Genomic DNA, 21,056 nt, shown 5'->3' with positions numbered 1-21,056 from the left:
TTGACTAGCCTAAAAATTGCATTTTAATTGCATTAAATCTAAATGTGACCATAATTTGCAACATTGACAATATAGAGCATAAAATAAGGCCTGAAACTATTTGATTCCACAAACACATTGGCAAAGTCATGTCTGAGGCAGCAAAAAGAGAGCAATGGATTGTTGTTGTTGTTGTTGTTTTTACAGACTTATTACAGTCAGGCCATTGCTGAGCATAGACAGTAGAATATTTTGCTTCATCGGTTTTTGAAAATAATTTTCAGCCACAGTCCATCCAAAAAGATTTAGTGAATATCTTGAGAATTTTATCAGCTCAGGGTAAAGGTTACCAGTTTCTGAATGTGGAACCACACCAGACGTCATTCTCCTGCTACAATGTTGTCTCCTGATGTTTATCCTGGAACTGATTACACTGGTGAATTGGATTTACAATGGATTAAAGTCAACAGCAGCCAGACAGGGCAACTTGCTAAATTTTCAATATGAAGTTAGAACCAGTGCTGTGGACATTTTTACTCACTGGCTGGTGTTTCCGTTATGCCAGTACTGACTTTGTGGACTTAAATGAACACTCTACAGTTGAACTGCAGGATGCACAAGAGTCCAAGGAAAATATTTTGGACAAGAACACCCGGAAACCAAGAGATGTACCTGACATGCAGATGGAGTCAAACTGGAACGTACCTGACATAAACCAGGGCACCTATGAGGATGCTGACTGGCATCCTTCTGCCTCAATCCTAGAAGCGTTTTCTGACCTGAATCCTGATGCCCCAGCAGTCATACAGATCGACCGTGCAGGTGGTGTGGACAGTGGCACCAACCAAACTTTGAACCAGACACACTGTGGAGAGTACAGCAGCCAGCTGATGCCTAATGGACACTGTCGCCTGATGGCAACTCTTCCTCGTGTGGGAACGACAGAGAAACGTTGCCCGGACATGTTTCGCTGCACAGATGAGATTTCATTCTGGCTTCAAGAGAACCAAAACAGAAAGCAGCAGCTTGAGGAGTTGAGGGAGACAATGTCTGAGCTGCAGGAGGAGGTGAGGAACCACCGGCATCGAGTCAAGGCCCTGGAGATGCAGGTAAACTTAATGAAACTCGCAATTTTTGTGTACTCATAGCTGATTCCAAGTAGAAGAGATTCCAAAAACAAAATAAAGGTTTTGGGTACCAAACATGACGCCAACCTTCTAGATGTATCACAGCCAGTAGATTTGTTGACAGAATGGAACTAGGCCAAGGGAGGCTACTTTCAGCTTTGATAAAGGATGTAATACGGTGACCAAACCAGTCTCACCACTAGTTTAGATCATTTCTAAAACAGAATTTATACAAGCTAGGGAAATCTTTTGAAACTATATTTATACTCTTTCATATTCTCATATACATTTACAATGTTTTGCCTCTTTGTCAGGCTCTGGAAGACAATCTAAACCTCTAGATAAAAAGAAATTAGGTGCAGTTTGGGTTAGGATGTTCAGAAAATGATCCAGGAAAAACTGGGCACTGGATCAACCAAAAAAAATAATTTGCTCAAATATTGACACCATCCAGTTCATCTAAAGGAGCAGCTGCTCACATTGACCAAATTTCTCCAAAAAGACTTCTCTACAGAAGTTGCAGTCAACGTTCCACAAAAGGCCCTTACTATTAATTGTTCTTTTGGTTTTCTTAGCTTCCTTTGTCTTGTACAATACTGTTGGCTCCGTTGCTGGATAACTTTAAAGTTTATCCATAGACGGAGGGATCCATGGCTACTTCCATAAAGAGTGGGCTGCTGTATGGCACCTTCCTGCTTTGGGCTGGTAAATGTTTTACACAGAGTCCTGATTGTGGCTGCATCATTTAGTGGAATGAACAAACACACAATAAAAAAAAAAATCCCAAAAATTGGACATGAGCATCAAGGCCTGCCGTGTCATCATCAAAAGCAGATACAATGTCCATATTCTGAGCAGCCAGCAGGAGGCGCCAACTCTCTATACTGCACATGTAGAAAAGTGTGAAAAATCTGTTCAAGTTTCAACCAAAAGTTTATTTTTACTTCAGATCTACTGCTTATGCACACATTCTCCCCCCTAATCCCCTCCAATGCTGCCCTGGGCATCTGCCCATGTGTCTAATATAATAAAACTCCACAGTGTGACCCTGTAAGCCCACCCATCCTTTTTCTTTACACATTTTTTTGCAGGGACATGGGGTTGGTCCAGATTTCCAGTGGTTATTTTTGAGTACACCTTAGACAGGTTGTTATGCCAACACAGGGTATCACAGAGACATGTAGGAAATACAATAATATACAAACACATATATTGTGTTTGTATATTACAAACACAATATATGTGTTGTGTTTGTAACAACAAACACAACACATGTTTGTTGTGTTTGTTGTTACAAACACAACAAACAACTTGCTTTCCTCAAGTTGCTGCTTGAGGAAAGCAGCAACTCCTCAAGCTGCTGCTTTCTGTTTTGGTTCTCTTGAAGCCAGAATGAAATCTCATCTGTGCAGCGAAACATGTCCGGGCTCCCATTTTGAGAGAGACCATCTCTCAAAATGGTCTCTCACATTTTGAGAGACCAAATTAACTTAACAGTCATATTTTTGAATATGACTGTTATTCAAAGATATGAATGCCTCAGTTGACTGTTATTCAAAAATATGAATAACAGTCATATTATTCAGAGGGTTTTGTACAAAACCCTGTGACGGTACAAAACCCTTATTAAGGAGCTTCTTACTGCAAGACAACTTTCCTAACAACTACACGTAGCCCATTGCAAATTCAGATTCCTTTTTAAAAAAAAATGTTAAAGTTGTATTTTGTATGATTATTTCAGCCTGGAAAAACCTCAGCTTAAGCAAATGCATCAAAGCTTCAAGTTAATGACATTTATGCCTCAGTTGAGGTTATGTTAGTATTCAACTACACCACATATATGTATAAATATCATATAAATTTATGATTAATATTATTCTATATTAATCTTTTAGCTGTAATGCAGTATGTATCTCTCTAAAGTGATGATTTTTCTGCCTCAAGTCTTGCTGTGTACATCCTAATAGTTATACAGTATTTAGATGTTTTTTGGAAAAGGTTTAGCAAATATTCTAGCAAAATGTTTGGGGGGAAATCAACAGAACTTCAATCCAAACAACCTTTTCTATGGAATGTCTTCTGCAGGTGTCATAATTTCAAATATTTCTTTCACTGCTGAAATTTTAGGGCAAGCGGTAAGGAGATAACAGAGATAGTTAATGTGAGGTTAGATGATTCAAGTGGAGGATAAGGGAAAGGAAGGTAAATTAGGAAGTACGGATTAGTAGAAACGAATTAATATTTGTTGCTTTTGTCAAAATATGTAAAAATATCCACAACACATCCTCTTTCTTTTGCTGTCTTTGTTTATCTAGTCCTTTTGCTTATCTCCCTGTCTAACTCCCTGTCTTCACACCCTTTAAGTCCTCCTTAACCCTGAATGCTAACAGGATTATCTGGAGACCTTTTGGTCAGGGCACGTATATCCTTAAGCGTCTGCCTGACACTTAGAGGATCCTTTCCGGCTGTACTCTCCATACGCTCCTAATTGTCTACGTCAAGTTTGCAAGTCTGGAGCATGCAAGGAAAGTTTTGTGATTCAACAACTTTTAATGTCATTTTACTATGTTAGATCCCGATGAAAGAATACATGAGAAATTTGTCGCAATAACTGAGAGACAGAGCCATTGACTGAATAAAATTCAATATTCAGAATATTTCCATACAAATAAAAATAGTGTTTTTTTTTCTATTTTAATTTAGAGATCATTTAAAGTCAATTCAGTGACACTGCATGAAAAGGTTTTGAACTAAAGGGACAAAAATGAAAAAATAAGGACGTATACATTTTAATTCACTATCAATACGGTACATCTTATACATTAAACCTTTAATAACACTGTAAATTCAAAACTGTTCTCTTGTTGTTTGAAGGACAGCATTCTATACCGACGGTGTTCAACAAAAGTTTTAAAGAGAAAAAATTCAAAGAAACAAGAAAGAAAAAAAGAATACACAGAGAATCTAAGCCATTTTTACTTAAAGTAAAAAAACTGGCAGGTAAGCCCAAAACTTCTTTATACCCTTTGGGTTTTAAGGAATCTTTTTATTTTAACAACTGTTTGTTCTCACTGTAAGTAATGATGATGTATTAATGTTTTGAAGTGGGCCAATCAGAGTCCCAACTACATCTGCAGTGAATGGAGGTAAATCCGGGGTAATGGCAAAGAGCTAATCTAAATACACTGCTCAAAAAAATAAAGGGAACATTTCACTTTAATTTTGTGTGTGGCTCCAAATCCAGGCCTCCATTGGTTAATAAATTTGATTTCCATTGATGATTTTTGTGTGATTTTGTTGTCAGCACATTCAACTTTGTACAGAACAAAGTATTCAATGAGAATATTTCATTCATTCTGATCTAGGATGTGTTATTTGAGTGTTCCCTTTATTTTGTTGAGCAGTGTATATCCAGAGATTATCAAATTATCAAAGCTGTGCAGGAATTGGAAGTGTTTGATTTAGAGCTGCACAGCGTACTGCAATCTTCAATAAAATGTTAGTTCTGGGTACATTACAATCAATCAAGTCTGCCTGGATTATATTTGGTAGGCTCTTCAGGGCACAAGTATTACTGTTATTAATGCAAATGGTAGATTTGGTCAGATGGATGGACTTCTGTTGAAAACAAAAAGAAGAGCATTTGTTTTCCCAGTATTAGCCACCTCTGGCTGCATGACTGTTATGGCAATAAACATCCTTCCATTGGCTCCAGAGTAGGGTAAAATACTTTTAATGGCCATTGTTTAATAAAATGTATATAAAAATTGATATTTCTTTAATGACACTCATTTGTCTTAATGTTTGTTGATCTTTTGTGATCTCATTCCCAAACTTTTTGGCTGAAAGAAAATGTTTGGAAATCTAAATCTACCTGGTGTATTCTGGCTTATCCGTCTGTATAAACAGCGTTGCAGTGTTGTAACCTGAGTCTATATACGACCCACACAGCGTTTTTCTGCCTGTGTCCCACAGGGTGAAGACAGCGTCAGACTGAACTCAACCGTGGGCCATCGCTTGCATTTCTTGGAGCTGCGCCATGCAGAGGCCGACACGCTGCTCCAAGTGCACGCAGCACTGTTGTATGAGCTGCAGGCGCAGCTTCGCAACCTGTCGGCCACCATGCAGCACATGAGCCGCAGCAGCAGCTGCACAATCAATGTGATCAAGGCCACGCCGCCTCTCAGCATGAGAAACACACTGGCACAAGGTACACATGCATTGTGGTGAGTTGGGAGCTGCATGCAACTTTATTGTTTCACAAAAAAATAAATATAACAAACAGACCTACCTGTTACACTTTTCCCAAAAGTAGACTTAATCCCTGCTTTACTGTGTAAGAAAAACTTATATTGAACAAACTCCAGGTTTAATATTTTGTTGGACCCTTTTCTTTTTTTCCATGCTTTGAATTCGGAATGCTGCAAATTTTCAGTTTTTGGAAATTATCCAATGCAAGCTCAAGGTATTTCAAGGTTTTAATTTTCTGATTTGGACTTGAAACTTTCAATCAATTGCAGTTTTATTTCTGCACTGGAATATACAAACTTTACTAGACCAGGAAGTGTCTTGTTACTCAGAGTAAGTTTCAGATCAGAAATTATTTGAAAAAAGTTTTGGATGGAAGTTTTTAATACATTTGTAACCTGTAAAGTTACTCAGAAAAAGTGAAAAATCATTCTCTTTCGTCACATTACAACCAGAAAATATTGTGTATTTCAGCTTCTTTAAGCAATTTTCTCAATTCTGTTCTTCTACAAAGACTTGTAGAGTTGTGGAGTGTATGAGTGTCGAAGAACTTTAAGTTGGTCACATAAAACCCCAGTAAAACAGTCAGAATTTTGTGCTCTTTAAATAAATGACAAGATGTGAAAAGTTTGAAGCTTTTGCAAGCCATTGTGAGCTGCTGATAGTTTTTTTGGACAGTGTGTTTCTTTGTCTCTGTCTCCCTCAGGTGGACAGTACCTGTCCTTCTGTCCATCAGACTGTACGTCTCTGTATCACAATGGTGTGCGTCGTTCAGGAGTTTACACCATTGTCATGTCACCAGGCACCACTTTTCCTGTTTATTGTGACATGGAGACAGATGGTAAGAAACCCATAAACTATAAGGAAACTTATAAAGACCAAACTATGCATTTTTTCATCTAACAATCTAAAGTTGTTGTTTTTTCTTTAAGATGGAAAATGTTGATAAAAATAAACAGCCCTCCTGTTTGCACACAACTCTGCACTGAATCTCTAAAGTGGGGTGTGTGTAGTTCTCATGTATTTACATGTGTGTACCAGGTGGAGGCTGGACTGTATTTCAGCGCAGGCGTGACGGCTCAGTCAGTTTTAACCGTGGCTGGGCCGAATACCGAGATGGTTTCGGTGAAGCACAAGGAGAACACTGGCTGGGCAACCATCATGTTCACCTGCTGACCAACCAGGGTCACTACAGCCTCCGCATTGACATGCAGGACTGGAGCCACGCCCACAGGCACCCCCTGTATCAGTCTTTCAGGTGCAGACAGAGACTGTAAACATAGACAACAAAAATAAAGCCTTAAAGTTGCAGGACTGGTGATGTGTTGAGGCATTTTGCTCAATGTCATCCACTAGAGGATAAATAGCATTAAATGGGTTCAAATGTTGGCTACCTGTCCTCTTTCTACAGGATAGACGATGAAGAAAACCAGTATCGCCTTCATGTTTCTGGTTTCAGTGGAACAGTGGAGGATTCCTTCGGCTGGTATCACGACCAACACGGTTTCAGCACACCAGACACGGGGAACATCTGTGCTGAGATCAGTCACGCCGGCTGGTGGTTCCACCAATGTTTCTACACCAACCTCAATGGAGTTTACTACAAGGTATCTACCAGACCGACACTTAACAGAGTTATCTCTGTTATAAGACAGATGATGCCATAGCTCTGAAAGATGTTACAGAAAATTAAAAGCACCAGACTGTTTAAAGGTATCAGTCAGGTGAAGAAAACAAACAAAAAAATTCACAAGAATGGATGTACCATGAGACACTTGTGAGTTTTCAACTTTTGGAGAGGATATGAAGGACAGTGACACTACAAAAACTGGGTATTTCTCTAAAATTGATGTAAATTTGGTATGACCTGATTTACCTTTGATTTTTTGCTTATAAAGTTATTTTTAATGCAAAATCATACTGCACATGAAAACCAAACAGTCTGAGATCTAAATCCATCAGAAAATTTGAGGATGAGAGATCTCTATTGGAAATCTTTTACAAGGTGGAGTGGACCAATATTGCCAAGTCTAGATGTACCATGCTGACAGATTCCTGGCAAAAACCTGAATGCTTAAATTTAATCAAAAGGTGTTTCAACAAAACATTAGTTTAAAAATGTTCACATTCATGCAGTCATCATATTGTAGCTTAACTTTACACATTTACCCTAACATGTTTTTTAGATGAGTTTCACAAGATAAATTGTATATATTCCATCAGAGGTGGGAAAATGTTGAGACATAACGGTTTTCTCAAAAAAGTTTTTTTTTTTTACTATTCAGTGTATATAATCATGACTGAATAAAACGTGTTGTCTCCTTTAGGGTGGCCGGTACTCTTTGAGGGCTCACAACTTGCTGGGGCCAGATGGCATCGTCTGGTTTTCCTGGAAGGATTCAGACTTCTACTCTCTGAAGGGGGTCACCATGATGATTCGGCCGCAAAGTTTCCGACGTCTGTCGCCATAGTGACAGGGCATTTTCATTGCTGGTTTTTAAGAAAACTGCCAAATGTACTGACACTGCCAATACTTGTATATTGTTATTGCTAAAAAATAATCCCTTGGCATGCTTGATTTTCACTTTGAAATTCATTTCTTTAAATTTACAGGGGGCAGCCTGTTCTAAATTAAATAAGTATCTACTCTTTCTTAAGATTTACCAAGATTTTGTAGACGGGTTTTCTGAATGACCTATGTTGGTTTTATGGAGAGATGCATACTCGTTTATTTTAATTTTCATGCCAATAACCAGAGTTATTTAATTAGTGGCTTTCAGTGCTTAAACAATAACTGCCAAGATTTAGATTATGAATTTATACGTTTTGTTACCTAACTTCTGGCTGCAGCTTAATGAACAGATCAGACACATAACAGTTATGTATTTGTAATGTACGTTAAGTTTTTTTTATTATTGAGGTAGGGTGTTTAAGTTTAAGCTTAGCAGATACATTTTGGCTTCTGTTGAATAAATTCAAGAATTTCTGTGCATGATGCTTGAAATACACCACTGCCATACACCAGCCTGAACATACTGAATAACTGAAGTTTAAACAGTTCAATTAAAATATTTAAGTTTTTTTTTTTTCCAATTTATCAACTTGTCTCATTTTCCTTAAGCACCAACAATGAACTTACTGTAGCCAACTCGACGGCATGCCTTTAGTTGTATAATCAGACAAATACATAAAACTGATCATACATTTCTTTATTAATTACAGGTATTGGAACATCTACAGAACTTTTCAGAGTCATCAACTGTGAATTCAGACAGGTTGCTAACTTAGTGGGGCAGCCTGTAAAGGTGAACTCCTTCAGGCATGACTCTTCAGACAGATTGTACCAGGAGGTCAGTCAGTCTTGGTGTTGTCACTGTGTGTTTGGGCAGTTTTTCCCTCAGATAGCCAGACTGACTAATCTCAGGAGAGGTGAGGTGCTTATGTGGGACGCTCCCGTGGGCGGGTGACGAACTGCCACCACAGAGGGGGGAGGTCACCCTCTTTGCGGGCAGGAGGCAGAGCCTCGGTCTTGGGGCCACCAGTTGGAGTTTCGGCTTCCAGCTGAGCAACCTGGAGGCAGACAAAGGCAAAAGCTGACTCATACTTTTATCGGGCATCGGTTTTGTTTCTCGCATGTTATTTTTCATGTCATGTGAGACAATTAAATATGTCTACCTTTATTTTTAGAATGTTTCTAAAAAATATTCTAAAAATAATATTTAATCTAGTTTTAATGTTTAATCTGGTAGGTAAACTAGATTAAAGCAGAATATTTTCTCAAAACAAATGTATCCTACAAATAAAATAAGCATGCTCCTGAGGCATTTATTCAATTTTAAATAGAAGTCATTTGCTAGCTGTTGAAATATTTAAAAGAAACAGTCCTTAATATAATTGATAAGAGTTTCCATAATTTCTACATAAAACAGTAAAGGTCTCTTAATACAGTACAGCTGCTTACCTGAAACCTAACCTATGTACTCATTCTATTAAATTAATTGATGCACAAGCATAATGTGTGTAAAGTGATATAGCAATGTAAAAAAAGTTGCATTTTTACATCAACCTTATAAATGAAATGCATGTCTACTTTTTACGAAAGTCGAGGGTTTTGTTACTTCATTTTTAGCATTAAACTTTGCTGTCATGTTATGGATGGATTAATGCCTAATTAGTTTAATGTGCCAAAATCATGTAGACAGGAAGAAAAAAATGTATTTGAAAAAACACTATACATCAAAATAAAAGACACCCATGAAAGGAACATTAAAAGAGTCCCATTTTAAGGGAAAACACACAATTTTCAGACTCAAATACACATCATAAATAAATTAGGACTGCACTGGTTTTTCTTTACAAACTTTTTATGTCAAGATGCACTTCCTAAAAATGACCAAGATAAGTGTAAAAGGAATGTAAGCCCTGCTTACCTCTCTATCCCAGCTCTGCATTCTGAGCTTCTTCCACTGCTCCCTCTTGGAGAAGTAGTCAGGGTACATGGCCTTCTCTGAGGGGTGCCAGTGGTCCAGCACCCATTCTGGGACCTACAAACACAAACTACATCTTAAATCATTCACTAATACATCAAATTTGAACTGCCTACCTTGTAAAGGTATATTTTACCTGCAATAATAGTATTTAAAATAAACCAAGACACTTCTACAAACTACAGTTCAGCTGCATAATCACGGCATGTCAATAGTTAGCTAAAGAAACACAGGGTAAACCTGAAAAAGGATGGTCTCTCTCCATTAGTTGGAAGCAGGGTTCTATGGACTTGTTACAAGGAATCAGTATCATACTGAAGAGTCAGGTAAATAGAAAAACGTTCTAAACAAATAGTCTGGCTAAAGAGTGATCTTTAGCCAGATTTCTACCGTGTAAAAAAAAAAAGAAAAGAAAAAAAGAGAGAGACAAAAAAGAAAACTCAAGCAACAACGAAACAGCATCATTCACACCACTCCTGGTTTGGTCCCATCTGACCTTGTAGCACTCATATCTTTCATAAGATGTTCCTCCAGGAGAGTCAGGGAAGATGTAAGGCTGGGGATGCTGGTTGGTCCAGAACTCCTCTTCGCCTGCCTTTAGCATCATAGTGGCCTTCACCATGTCTTTCTCATTCTTGTTCTCATCAAATCGAGCCCGGAGAATGCAGGCATAGAAACGGTATTTGTCTCTGCGATAGAAAAACACCATGCAAAGCTTAAATGTTTACATTTTACACAAATAATATCGAGTATAACTTGCAAACATAAAGGACCTGGATGACAGTTACAACAAGAAAGTAAAGATAGTTTGGGTGGCCTATAAAAACTTCAAAGTAAAACTATAATATCATGACTTAGTACAAATATAAAACAAATCTGATATGTCTTGTGATAATCAACTACAGCGTTTATGCTTTTTAAATGAAATTATAACATTGATTTGCCAAGGACCAACCAAATAATAATAATAATAAAAAAACATGCATCTAGTCATTTCTCCATGTACCTGAAAATAAAGAAGTTTTACAGAAAAAAAAATGCAAAGTTGAAAATTATTGAAAATAGATGCAAAGTTGAAAATGATCATTTCCTCTGGAAACCTACATAAACCTACGGCGGGGTTAGAGCAACGTTTAATCATTCGGAGCTTGAGATCCCGTTTCTGCATAAATAATAACAGTAGAAGCTAATGGATGCTAGCGAACACCAAGTGAGTTCCTTAAAAGTCCTTTAAAATAGAGCTTAAAACAACCCAGTGATGAAGCTGCAAATACTGGGTGATATTCCTGTATATGTGACAGCAATGAAAACAACACAATGTCTTGGATGACATGTCAATGAATGACCTGGGGCGCTAACAGTAATAGCTAATCTAGCTTCACTGTTAGCTTAGCAAGAAGCAAGAACAACTTCCCTCACCAAAACACTTGAACCACATTATTTTGTTAACAAGATAAATAAAAAAACGCTGCTCTTACCTAAATACACACCATGATTCGAGGTGCCTTAAAGACTTCTTGTAAAGTCTCATCACTTTCTGCTGGTGAGTAAGATAAGCAGACGCCATTTTCGCCGTCCGCTGTCACCTTCCCACAGAGCAGCGTGTTGGATTCTTCTTCTTCTATTTGAATTTTAATGGCGGTTGGCAAGAAACTTTAGGTATGCATTACCGCCACCAACTGGTAAGGAGTGTGGACCACATGACAAAAAAAAAAAAAAAAAAAAAAAAAAAAAAAAAAAAAAAAAAAAAAAAAAAAAAAAAATAAATAAATATTACTATATCCTATTAAACAACTTACACTGTTTTAAGAAATAAAATAAGGCCTCATATCCTCTACTTCCTGAATCTTTCTGTAATAAATCAACAATATCAAATTTCATTTTCATGCTACTAAGGTTTCTAATTAAGTTATTTCTTTGCATCAAATAATTCCTACAACTGAAAATAACATGTTCCAATGTCTCATCTTCCCCACAGTCACATTTCCCTGTCTGATGTTTCCCTATTAGAAATAATGATCTATTTAGTCCAGTATGTCCGATTCTAAACCGTGAAATAATTATCTCTTCTCTTCTTATTCTTTCTGTTCTTCTCATTTGACCAATATTCTTTTGAATTTTATATAACCACCTTCCTTTCTTTTCTTCATCCCATAACTTTTGCCACCTCTCTCTTGTTTTTTTTTTAATTGTACCCTTTATTTCTGTTATACTAAAACTAACATTAATATCTATCTTCACCCGGTTAGTACTCTCTTTGGCCATTCTGTCTGCCATTTCATTACCCTTAATCCCGTGATGTGCTGGAACCCAAACAAAATTTACTGTTAGCCCCATCATATTGATTCTGTAAAGTGTTTGTTGTATTTCAATTAATATATCTGGTCTACTATCTGATTTATTATTTTGCAAACTAAATAATGAAGAACTAGAATCTGAACAAATAATTGATTTTAATGGTCTTACCTCTTCCACCCACTGAACTGCTAAAAGTAAAGCAAGCATTTCTCCTGTATACACTGAGACTCCATCACTGATCCTTTTTCCTACTTTAATCTGAAACTGTGGTACAATAAATGCTATCCCTACCTTATTAGCTGTATTTTTTGATGCATCTGTGTAGATTTGTACATAGTTACAATATTCATTTAAGTATTCTTGTATTATATTACTATTCATATTGCTAAATTTATCTTTATTGCTCTTTTCTAAGACGGAAAAATCAACCTCAGTATCATGAATTAACCAAGGTGGAACTGCAGATAATGGAACTGCCTGACATATATCTAACTGATTTAAATTAATTTCATTAACTTTAGAGTTTATTATCCATCCAAAGCTCTTTAATTGTTTCTTTGAATTTTCCCAGCCATGTTTAAGTACCTCTAATGTTGGATGATCCTGACTTTGTCCCTGTAAGTTTGACCAATAATTTAAGGATAATTGATCCCTTCTAAGTTTAAGAGGCATTTCTCCCATTTCAACCTGTAATGCTGCTGTTGAAGATGTTTTAAAAGCACCGGTACATAATCTTAATGCCTGATGTTGAATAATATTTAACTTATGGAGGTTTGAATCTGCTGCTGAATTATAACTTATACATCCATAATCCAAGACTGACCTAATTAACCCAGTATAAATTGCTTTTAATGATTTTCTATCAGCTCCCCACTCAGTTCCAACTAAACATCTCATTATATTTAATACTTTCCTACACTTATCTACTATTTTCTTAATATGCACTCCCCATGTCATTCTTTCATCAAACCACATTCCAAGAAATTTAAATTGTTTAACCCTTTCTAAATCCTGTCCATATAATTTTAATTTAATTTTTCCATCAACTCTTTTCCTTGTAAAAAACATAATTTTAGTTTTCTCTACAGAAAGTTTAAAACCCCATTTATACGACCATTTTTCTACAGCTAAAATTGCTCCCTGAAGTTTTTTAACAATAAATTCTAAATTTCTTCCTCTTTTCCACATTGCTCCATCATCAGCAAAAAGTGAAAATCCCATTCCACCCTCTACTTCTTTAAACATATCATTAACTACCACTGAAAACAATAACGGACTTACTATACTACCCTGTGGTGTCCCATTTTCTATATTCATACTCTCAGAATAGTCCTTCCCTATCCTCACTTGTATTTGTCTTCCTTCTAGAAAATTTTTGATCCATCTAAACATATGACCATTTATACCCATTCTTCTCATTTTAATTAATAACCCTTCCCTCCACATCATATCATATGCTCGCTCAATATCAAAAAATATTGCCACAACACTCTCTTTATTCACTTGAGCCTTTCTAATCTCATGTTCTAAACATAAAATTGGATCCATTGTACTTCTCCCTCTTCTGAAACCACTCTGATAAGATGATATAAGTCCCTTCTTTTCCATATAATATATTAATCTTTCATTTATCAATCTCTCCATTATCTTACATAAGTTGGATGTTAACGCTATTGGCCGATAATTTTCTGGTTTGGATTCATCTTTTCCTGGTTTTCGAATTGGAATAATCACTGCTTCCTTCCAACTTTTTGGTAATTCTCCATCCTCCCATATCCTGTTGTACATTTCTAATAAAATATTTTTAGAAGACTCACTTAAATTACTAACCATAACATAACAAATTTGATCTTTTCCTGGAGCTGATAGCTTACATTTTTTGAGTGCCATATTTAATTCATTTATTGTAAAATACATATTCAATGGATCATTTGTATCTTCCATTTGTTGCAATAAATTCTTGTTCTCCAATATTGTCTTTTGCCTTCCTTTTTTCCCCTCTTCACTAATATTTTCAGAACTATGGATTTTAACAAAAGTATTTACTAACATTTTTGCTTTTTCTATATCAGTAACTGCTGTTATTTCTCCATCATTTAGTATTGGATATCCACTTATTCTCTTAATCCCATTCATCCTTTTAATTATTGCCCAGACCTTAGAAATATCTGTCTCCTTCCCTATTGAATTACAAAAACTCCTCCAATAATCTCTTTTTGCATTTTTAATAATCCTTCTTACATTTGCTTGCAATTTCTTGTATTCATTCAGATTCTGAAAATTATGATTTCTTTTTAATACTTTGAATGCTTTATTTCGTTTTTTTATAACTTTAGTACATTCTGATGTCCACCAGGGCACCAACCTTCTGTCTCTTCTCCCGCCTTCCTTCCTTATAGCCTGATCAGCTGCTTCAAGTATGGCATTACTTATAAAAGAATTTAAATCATCAATACTACTATTCATGTCTACTTTTAACATTTTTATTTCACTACTTTTCCTAAATTTTCCCCAGTCCGCAGACCTAAAAGACCACTTCTTTATCCCTTTTATACAATACCTCTCTATATTTAGCTTTACTTCCATCCTAATAGGATAATGGTCACTTCCTATAGTTGTTTTATTTAAAACTTGCCATAAACAAACCCCTGCTAAACAATTTGAAACTAATGTTAAGTCAACTGCTGACTCTGTGTTATCTCTAAAATTAATTCTAGTCCCCCTTCCATCATTTAAACAGACCAAATTTTTAACATCCATTATTTCTTCTATTATATCCCCATTTTGATCATTATGATGACTCCACAAAGAGCTATGCCCATTAAAGTCCCCACACCAAATAACTTTACCCTCTAGAAATACCCCAATTTCCTCCATTAAATCTAATGATAGTCTTTTACATGGATTATAAAAGTTGATTATTTTAAATCGTCCATTTACTGTCCAAATTTCAGTAATGATATATTCTAACTCTCTTCCTTTAGCTAATAATCTAAACTGAATTCCTTGTTTAATAAATGTAATACACCCTCCTCCAGATCCCCCCTCTCTGTCTCTTCTAATGCTTTCATATCCTTTTATAACAAAATCAAGATTTGGTTTAAGCCATGTTTCTTGAATACATATAATATCTAAATCATCTTTATACTCTCTAATAAATCCTTTAAATTCCTGTCCATTTGCAATAAGGCTTCTAGCGTTCCATTGTAGGATGATCAGTTTTTATCTTCCTGTCCTTCGACCTTTCCTTCTGCCCCTAACCTCGTATTTATGTGTTCCCAAGATATGTCCTTAATACCAAAAAACCTCTCTGCCCCTTTCACAATTATTTTGATTTTTTCTGTTTTGTGCTTAACTTGATCTGTACAATTAATTACATATGCAATGAACAATAGAATTTTTTCAACTGTTAACCCAGTTTCAGTTCCACTCGGTCTCTGTTCTGTTGTTGGGTTTGGTTGAACTTTCCTTATAACTTCCTTAGGTTTCACTCTTTTAACAGCTTCAGCATAACTTATATTATTAGTAGCTTTGACTTGTTCGATTTCCATTGCTTTCCTTCTGACTTCACATCCTCCATAAGTCACCCTATGTTGCCCTCCACAATTACAACACTTATCCTTCCCATTTTTACATTCATCATAATTATGCTCTCCTCCACACTTTGGACATCTTTGTTTTCCCCTACATGCAGCTGCAATGTGTCCATATCTCTGACATTTATAACACCTGAGAGGAGGAGGGATATATGGCCTTACAGGGAAGCACATACACCCGACTCTTACCCTTTCAGGAAGAACTTGTGTTTGAAACTCCAACATTACTGAGAGACTTTCCACCCTTTCACCTTCCACTGTTCTCATCAATCTTTTGATTTTACTTACTTCACCTCCATTAATACTGTGTCTAAGTTTTTCTAGATCTTCACCAACTGGGATACCTGTGATCACTCCTCTTACCACTTTACCCTCTCCCAAAATCTTTATCTCAGTAATCAGTTTTTTACAAATACTGTGGGCGTTCATCACCTTGTTTTTCTGTTCTTCATTCCTCACTGTGATCAACAGATTCCCATCTCTAAGAGTCTTAGCAAGTGTCAGATCTCCAAACTTCTTTTTTAATTCTCTTGACAGAGCTAACGGACTAAGTTGTATCCCTTCATCCTCCTTCCTAAACTTTATGATCAACTTAGTTTCCTGCCCAACAATCCTCTTGCAACCTGCATTATTTTCATCTGAACTATTTTCTTCTAGACTCCGTTTGCTACTACTTTGTGTCTCCACCAACCTTTCTTCCTTTCTACTTCGTTCTCTTCCTGATCCTCTACTACCACGTACTGGAGTCCAGTCACCAAAATCCATTTCATCGTCTCCCTCATCCTCAACTTGAGTCGCCATAGCAGTCCAGTCACAAACCAGTTTATGCCAACCGCCAAGATCAGCTGTTTCTGTATCAATTCTGCTCTGTCAACTCCGCGATCCACCTTCGTTAGCCTGTCCCAAAGCGAAGCCAAAAAATCCCTCCGGGTTCCTCTGCCAACCAGCGTGTTGGATTCTGGGATTTTGCGGCCTTTCAACGTCATTACCGTAAATCTCAAAATATTGCGCACACATATGTCTTATATACGTAATCATCCTTTAATTAAAGGTTTTGGAAGAGTGCATCCGTATGTGTGCACTTTAAATTAGTCTGTGTCATTTGAATAAGATACTAGAACTTGCTAGCCAGGTGTTTCAGAAATTTAGTTTATTTCTGCGTTCGTTATTACGGTAAAGCGACATTATGGGAATGGTGAGGGCTGCGTGTGTAGCTTTTTGCAGAACTATTACAACCATGGCACAGTGTAAATTCATTGGTGAGACATTTATGTTTTGATAATAAAAAAAAAAAAAAACGTAGATAAAAGCGATCGACTCATTGTGCTTCCTTGAGTCGATCTAAACCAACACTAAACCAACCAGGTTTAGTGTTGGTTTAAGGCAGTTTACCTCTTTGGCTCTACGTAGGCTGAAGCTTCTGTGATTGAGTTCAAGAATACGAACACTAAAGTTTAAATATTCAGTGCCTACACTAAGTTAATCCAACCAACTATTTATTTTACTCTTGATAAAGCGATTATGCTTTAAATTAAGCAATAGTTGCATACAACAGTGCATCAGAGCAAATCGTACTGCCCTTTTGCATTTCTAGTGCCCACACAACTTTGAGTTCACGCAAAATTCCCTTGATTTTTAGATTACCACACCGTAAACACGTTGATGAGCCGAATATATCTCACGAGAATTAATCAGTATCACAACGTTGAATGCTAAATAATGACTAATTCCCACCCTTTTCATGTCTAGATATTGGTGTGAACCTGACTGATCCCATGTTCAGAGGACTCTACAGGGGGAAGCAAAAACATGACGGTGAGCCATTCTTTACTACTCTGAACCTAATCAGATACACATGCAGACCATCGATGAGAAGGAAAATAAGTTGGACCACCTCACAGCATCTCAACTCAGACTTTGACTAGGTCACTCCAAAACTATAATTCTACTGTCAAGTTGTTTTTGGCTAATTTGTGAAAGTCCTTTAGTCTATTTCATGTTGTTTGACAGGTTCTGTTTAGGTGTACTTCATCAGTAGCAAAGACTACTTACAATGTGGCATCTATGTTTACAGGGAACCTAAAGTTTATTAACATCAACACTTTTTATTGAAGTTTTTGTGTGTTTATAGTAAGTCATGTTGACATCATGACATTCACCACCACTGTCATATGTTTTCCTGGTTTGGTGCAGCCCTAATTTAACATGTGAGGTGTCAAGATCAGCTTAAACTTTGTCCATTTTTCTCACAGATGACTTTGATCAGATCATCGACAGAGCTCTTGGAATTGGTGTTGAAAAGGTATGTTACATGTTGACAAGTCTCATGGAGGAGGAAATGAGTGCAGTTGGCGCTACATAATAGGAGACATATTTGGTCTCATGCATTATGTCCATTTGGGCTTGTGAACCTGTTCCTGTGTTTCAGTTTATGATCACAGGGGGGAACCTTGAAGACAGCAAGGAAGCTGTCAAACTGGCTGAGACCCGAGGTAACAGCAAAAGAGCAGAACATTTTTGGTATAATGTTAGAAAACAGAACCCTGTTCATACATACAGACAAATCCATCACATCTTTCCATAGCCCTCATTCCTTCAGAATAGAACCAGACCAATTTTAGCTCCCCTTTTATTGCAGGTGAATTTTACTGCACAGTTGGTTGCCATCCCACCCGCTGCAGTGAGTTTGAGCAGAATGGAGAATCACAGTACTTCTCTGGGCTTAAGGAGCTGGCAGCAGCTCACAGAGGAAAAGTGGTGGCCATTGGAGAGTGTGGGCTAGGTGAGTCTAAATGAGAACTCATCTAAGATGTTTCTTCCCCTGAGACGTTTTCTGTTATTCCAATTGTTTTGCTATTACTTTCAGATCCAGGGAAATGGTGATTTTTTTTCTTTTTCTTGTTTCAGATTTTGACAGATTGGAATTTTGCCCAAAAGAGACTCAACTTAAGTAGGTTTTTTATGTTATTATTGCAAGATACATTGGGATTAATTTAACAATTTTAGCATTTGGACAAAACACTCACTTGTCATCTAGTTTCATGTCTATAACTGGGACTTAATTCAGCCATGTCTGTCATAGTAACTTGAGAAAAATATAAAAATTTTTCAGAATTAGTTGCATTTTATTCTGAAGAAATATTATGCACAATATTTACAAAAGAAAAGTGTGCACCCTTTGAACTTCAGATTCTATCTAGGTTGTTTGCCATTTGCTTGATGTAAACATAGAACCAGCAAGTCAGAGCTAGTTGCAAATAGATATTTAAATACATGAATATTTGGTCCAGTTTCCATAAATAAATCAATGATACTGGTTCTTTGTGCACTGTCATTTACTTAAGGTTCTGTTTCCAGATACTTTGAGAAGCAGTTTGACTTGGCAGAAGAGACCAAGTTGCCCATGTTCCTCCACTGCAGAAACTCCCATCAGGAATTCATTGGTAGTTTTATGGAGTAGTCAAGCATTTCATGCCAAGTATTGATTTTAATGATGTTAATAACTCTCTCTATTTTTTATTTATTGATTTTTTTGTTAGATATCATGAAGAGAAATCGAGACAGATGTGTTGGAGGAGTGGTGAGAAAAGTTTTGATTGCTGTTTTATATAATCTACTTTTCGGTGTAATTATTTTGTTTTGTTTTTGGAAGCAGTCATCATTAATATACTTTTTGTTTAGAATTTTATTGTGCTGTGGAATCACACTTTTATGTCAAAGCCTTCAAAAGAAATGTGTAAAAGGCACATTTTTGGTGGAAAGTTTCTTTCTAAAACATTTCTGTAAAACTAGAAAATCTGGCAGGTACATAAGTTATGTAGAATCAGATGTTTCAGATGTTCTCCTTCAGGTCCACTCATTTGATGGGACAGCAGAGGATGCTGCAGCAATCATTGACCTGGATCTTTATATTGGAATAAATGGATGGTGAGGAGATTTTCTAACAGGATGCTTGGTGTGGCTGCAAAAGTTTAAAACTTGACTTTGTGAATGAAACTCTAAGATTTAATTTAGGTGGATTCTTATATTTAAACAGATAATATAATATATGATATAAGTAAAGACAGCAAATTAAGTTGTTTTAAATTATTGGGCATTTTAACCAGTTTCCAAATTTTTAAAAATATATGTTTTTCTGTAAATAATATATGTAAAAAATCTGGTATGTTGGCTGAGTCTTGTAGGAGCATAGTACAAACAAGGCTGCTGCTTATCACATCCAGTTCTTTAACAATATTACATTTTCTCAGCTCTTTGAAAACAGAGGCTAATATGGAAGCCATGAAGACTATTCCCACTGAGCGACTCATGATTGAAACTGGTGAGTAAAAGTATATATATATATATATATATATATATATATATATATATATATATATATAGTTGTTTTCATCTTGTCAGAAGATGACTGAATCATAGATATCTTAAATGTTGCAATCATATCTAACATTACCACCATGCTGAATTTCCAAAATTTGAGAGATGTGTTGTGTACAGAAGTAAAAGTTACTTTGCTTTTTAATTTTCATAAAATAGGTAAGTGAAATATTTTCACACATAGAAAATTCACACTAGGACTGCAATCTAGGATATTAAACCTGCATATTAGTATTGTATCTGGATTGTTACTTTGTTTTCCTTTCAGATGCTCCATGGTGTGGTGTGAAGAACACTCACGCTGGCTCCAAATATGTTAAAACAACATTTCCCACAAAGAAGAAATGGGAAGCAGGCCACTGCCTGAAAGACCGAAATGAGCCCTGTCATATCATGTGAGTATCTCTATGGATGAGTAACAAAAGTTACCTTGTTTGTAAAACTCATTGGATGAGCTCCATACTTATCAAGTCTTTAAATGTTTTTTTCAGACAAGTTTTAGAGGTGATGGCAGCTGCAAGGGAAGAGGATCCAGTGGAGTTAGCCAACACAATATACAGCAACACCATCAAAGTGTTTTTCAGCTCTAGCTGATGATAAATACACATAGAGAAGTGCATAAATGCATGTATAGTTTGTGCCTGAATAAATGTATGGGTTAAATATTGCCATTCTCCAAAGTAAAATATTTTGCTATGTGTTAGTATTCCTGTCTGCATATTGCTTTACAGCAGATAGGGGCAACATTTATTTATTTCTATGCTCTTTTTGTTTTCAGCAGTGCATATTTTTTATCATACCATTTCCAAATAATGACAAAAACGTTTGTCTTAACAGAGGGGAATTTCATGTTTAGTATAGCCGCATTCTTTAAATTCTACTGACTTTGGTCTACCACATACAGTTTGTTGGTGGACCTTTTACAAAACTTTCTATAGGTGCCT

At 36.3% G+C, this 21,056-nt stretch overlaps 3 protein-coding genes across 4 annotated transcripts; 2 read left to right on the top strand and 1 right to left on the bottom strand.

Moving 5' to 3' along the window:
• The first annotated feature begins 479 nt into the window (after window positions 1–479).
• On the top strand, window positions 480–7,825 carry LOC106919927 (angiopoietin-2-like). The gene is made up of 6 exons (XM_014990587.2): window positions 480–1,088; window positions 5,082–5,316; window positions 6,061–6,195; window positions 6,396–6,612; window positions 6,766–6,961; window positions 7,682–7,825. Exons 1-6 carry the CDS (start codon window positions 483–485, stop codon window positions 7,823–7,825), a joined length of 1,533 nt encoding a protein of 510 aa, XP_014846073.2. The 5' UTR covers window positions 480–482.
• Window positions 7,826–8,548: 723 nt separating this feature from the next.
• On the bottom strand, window positions 8,549–11,474 carry ndufb9 (NADH:ubiquinone oxidoreductase subunit B9). The gene is made up of 4 exons (XM_014990590.2): window positions 11,320–11,474; window positions 10,338–10,530; window positions 9,785–9,898; window positions 8,549–8,924 (listed from the first exon to the last, which is right to left on the bottom strand). Exons 1-4 carry the CDS (start codon window positions 11,406–11,408, stop codon window positions 8,793–8,795), a joined length of 528 nt encoding a protein of 175 aa, XP_014846076.1. The 5' UTR covers window positions 11,409–11,474; the 3' UTR covers window positions 8,549–8,792.
• Window positions 11,475–16,905: 5,431 nt separating this feature from the next.
• On the top strand, window positions 16,906–20,779 carry tatdn1 (TatD DNase domain containing 1). 2 transcript variants are annotated; one of them, XM_014990588.2, is made up of 12 exons: window positions 16,906–16,994; window positions 17,485–17,550; window positions 17,988–18,037; window positions 18,164–18,227; window positions 18,374–18,517; window positions 18,643–18,685; window positions 19,093–19,178; window positions 19,275–19,315; window positions 19,586–19,662; window positions 19,986–20,056; window positions 20,381–20,507; window positions 20,604–20,779. In XM_014990588.2, exons 1-12 carry the CDS (start codon window positions 16,922–16,924, stop codon window positions 20,704–20,706), a joined length of 945 nt encoding a protein of 314 aa, XP_014846074.2. In that variant the 5' UTR covers window positions 16,906–16,921; the 3' UTR covers window positions 20,707–20,779. The 2 variants fall into 2 exon arrangements, with proteins under 2 accessions (XP_014846074.2, XP_087866560.1); XM_088010434.1 differs by having other exon boundaries at window positions 19,275–19,662.
• The last annotated feature ends 277 nt before the right edge of the window (window positions 20,780–21,056 follow it).

This window comes from Poecilia mexicana, unplaced genomic scaffold (assembly GCF_051168715.1).
Source record: "Poecilia mexicana isolate PSO_F unplaced genomic scaffold, ASM5116871v1 scaffold_11, whole genome shotgun sequence".
NCBI classification, from domain to species: domain Eukaryota; kingdom Metazoa; phylum Chordata; class Actinopteri; order Cyprinodontiformes; family Poeciliidae; genus Poecilia; species Poecilia mexicana.
This window is presented reverse-complemented; position numbering and strand designations above follow the sequence as displayed.

Excerpts from the sequence above, each read along its gene's own strand:
- tatdn1 (XM_088010434.1), top strand. The coding sequence starts at position 16,922 with ATGGGAATGGTGAGGGCTGCGTGTGTAGCTTTTTGCAGAACTATTACA. Across the intron at positions 18,038-18,163 it reads TTGGAATTGGTGTTGAAAAG|TTTATGATCACAGGGGGGAA; the intron begins GTATGTTACATG and ends CCTGTGTTTCAG. Across the intron at positions 19,179-19,274 it reads CTCCCATCAGGAATTCATTG|ATATCATGAAGAGAAATCGA; the intron begins GTAGTTTTATGG and ends TTTTTTTGTTAG.
- ndufb9 (XM_014990590.2), bottom strand. The coding sequence starts at position 11,408 with ATGGCGTCTGCTTATCTTACTCACCAGCAGAAAGTGATGAGACTTTAC. Across the intron at positions 10,531-11,319 it reads GAATCATGGTGTGTATTTAG|AGACAAATACCGTTTCTATG; the intron begins GTAAGAGCAGCG and ends TTTCTATCGCAG. Across the intron at positions 8,925-9,784 it reads TGCAGAGCTGGGATAGAGAG|GTTGCTCAGCTGGAAGCCGA; the intron begins GTAAGCAGGGCT and ends GTCTGCCTCCAG.
- LOC106919927 (XM_014990587.2), top strand. The coding sequence starts at position 483 with ATGAAGTTAGAACCAGTGCTGTGGACATTTTTACTCACTGGCTGGTGT. Across the intron at positions 1,089-5,081 it reads TCAAGGCCCTGGAGATGCAG|GGTGAAGACAGCGTCAGACT; the intron begins GTAAACTTAATG and ends TGTGTCCCACAG. Across the intron at positions 6,196-6,395 it reads TTGTGACATGGAGACAGATG|GTGGAGGCTGGACTGTATTT; the intron begins GTAAGAAACCCA and ends TGTGTGTACCAG.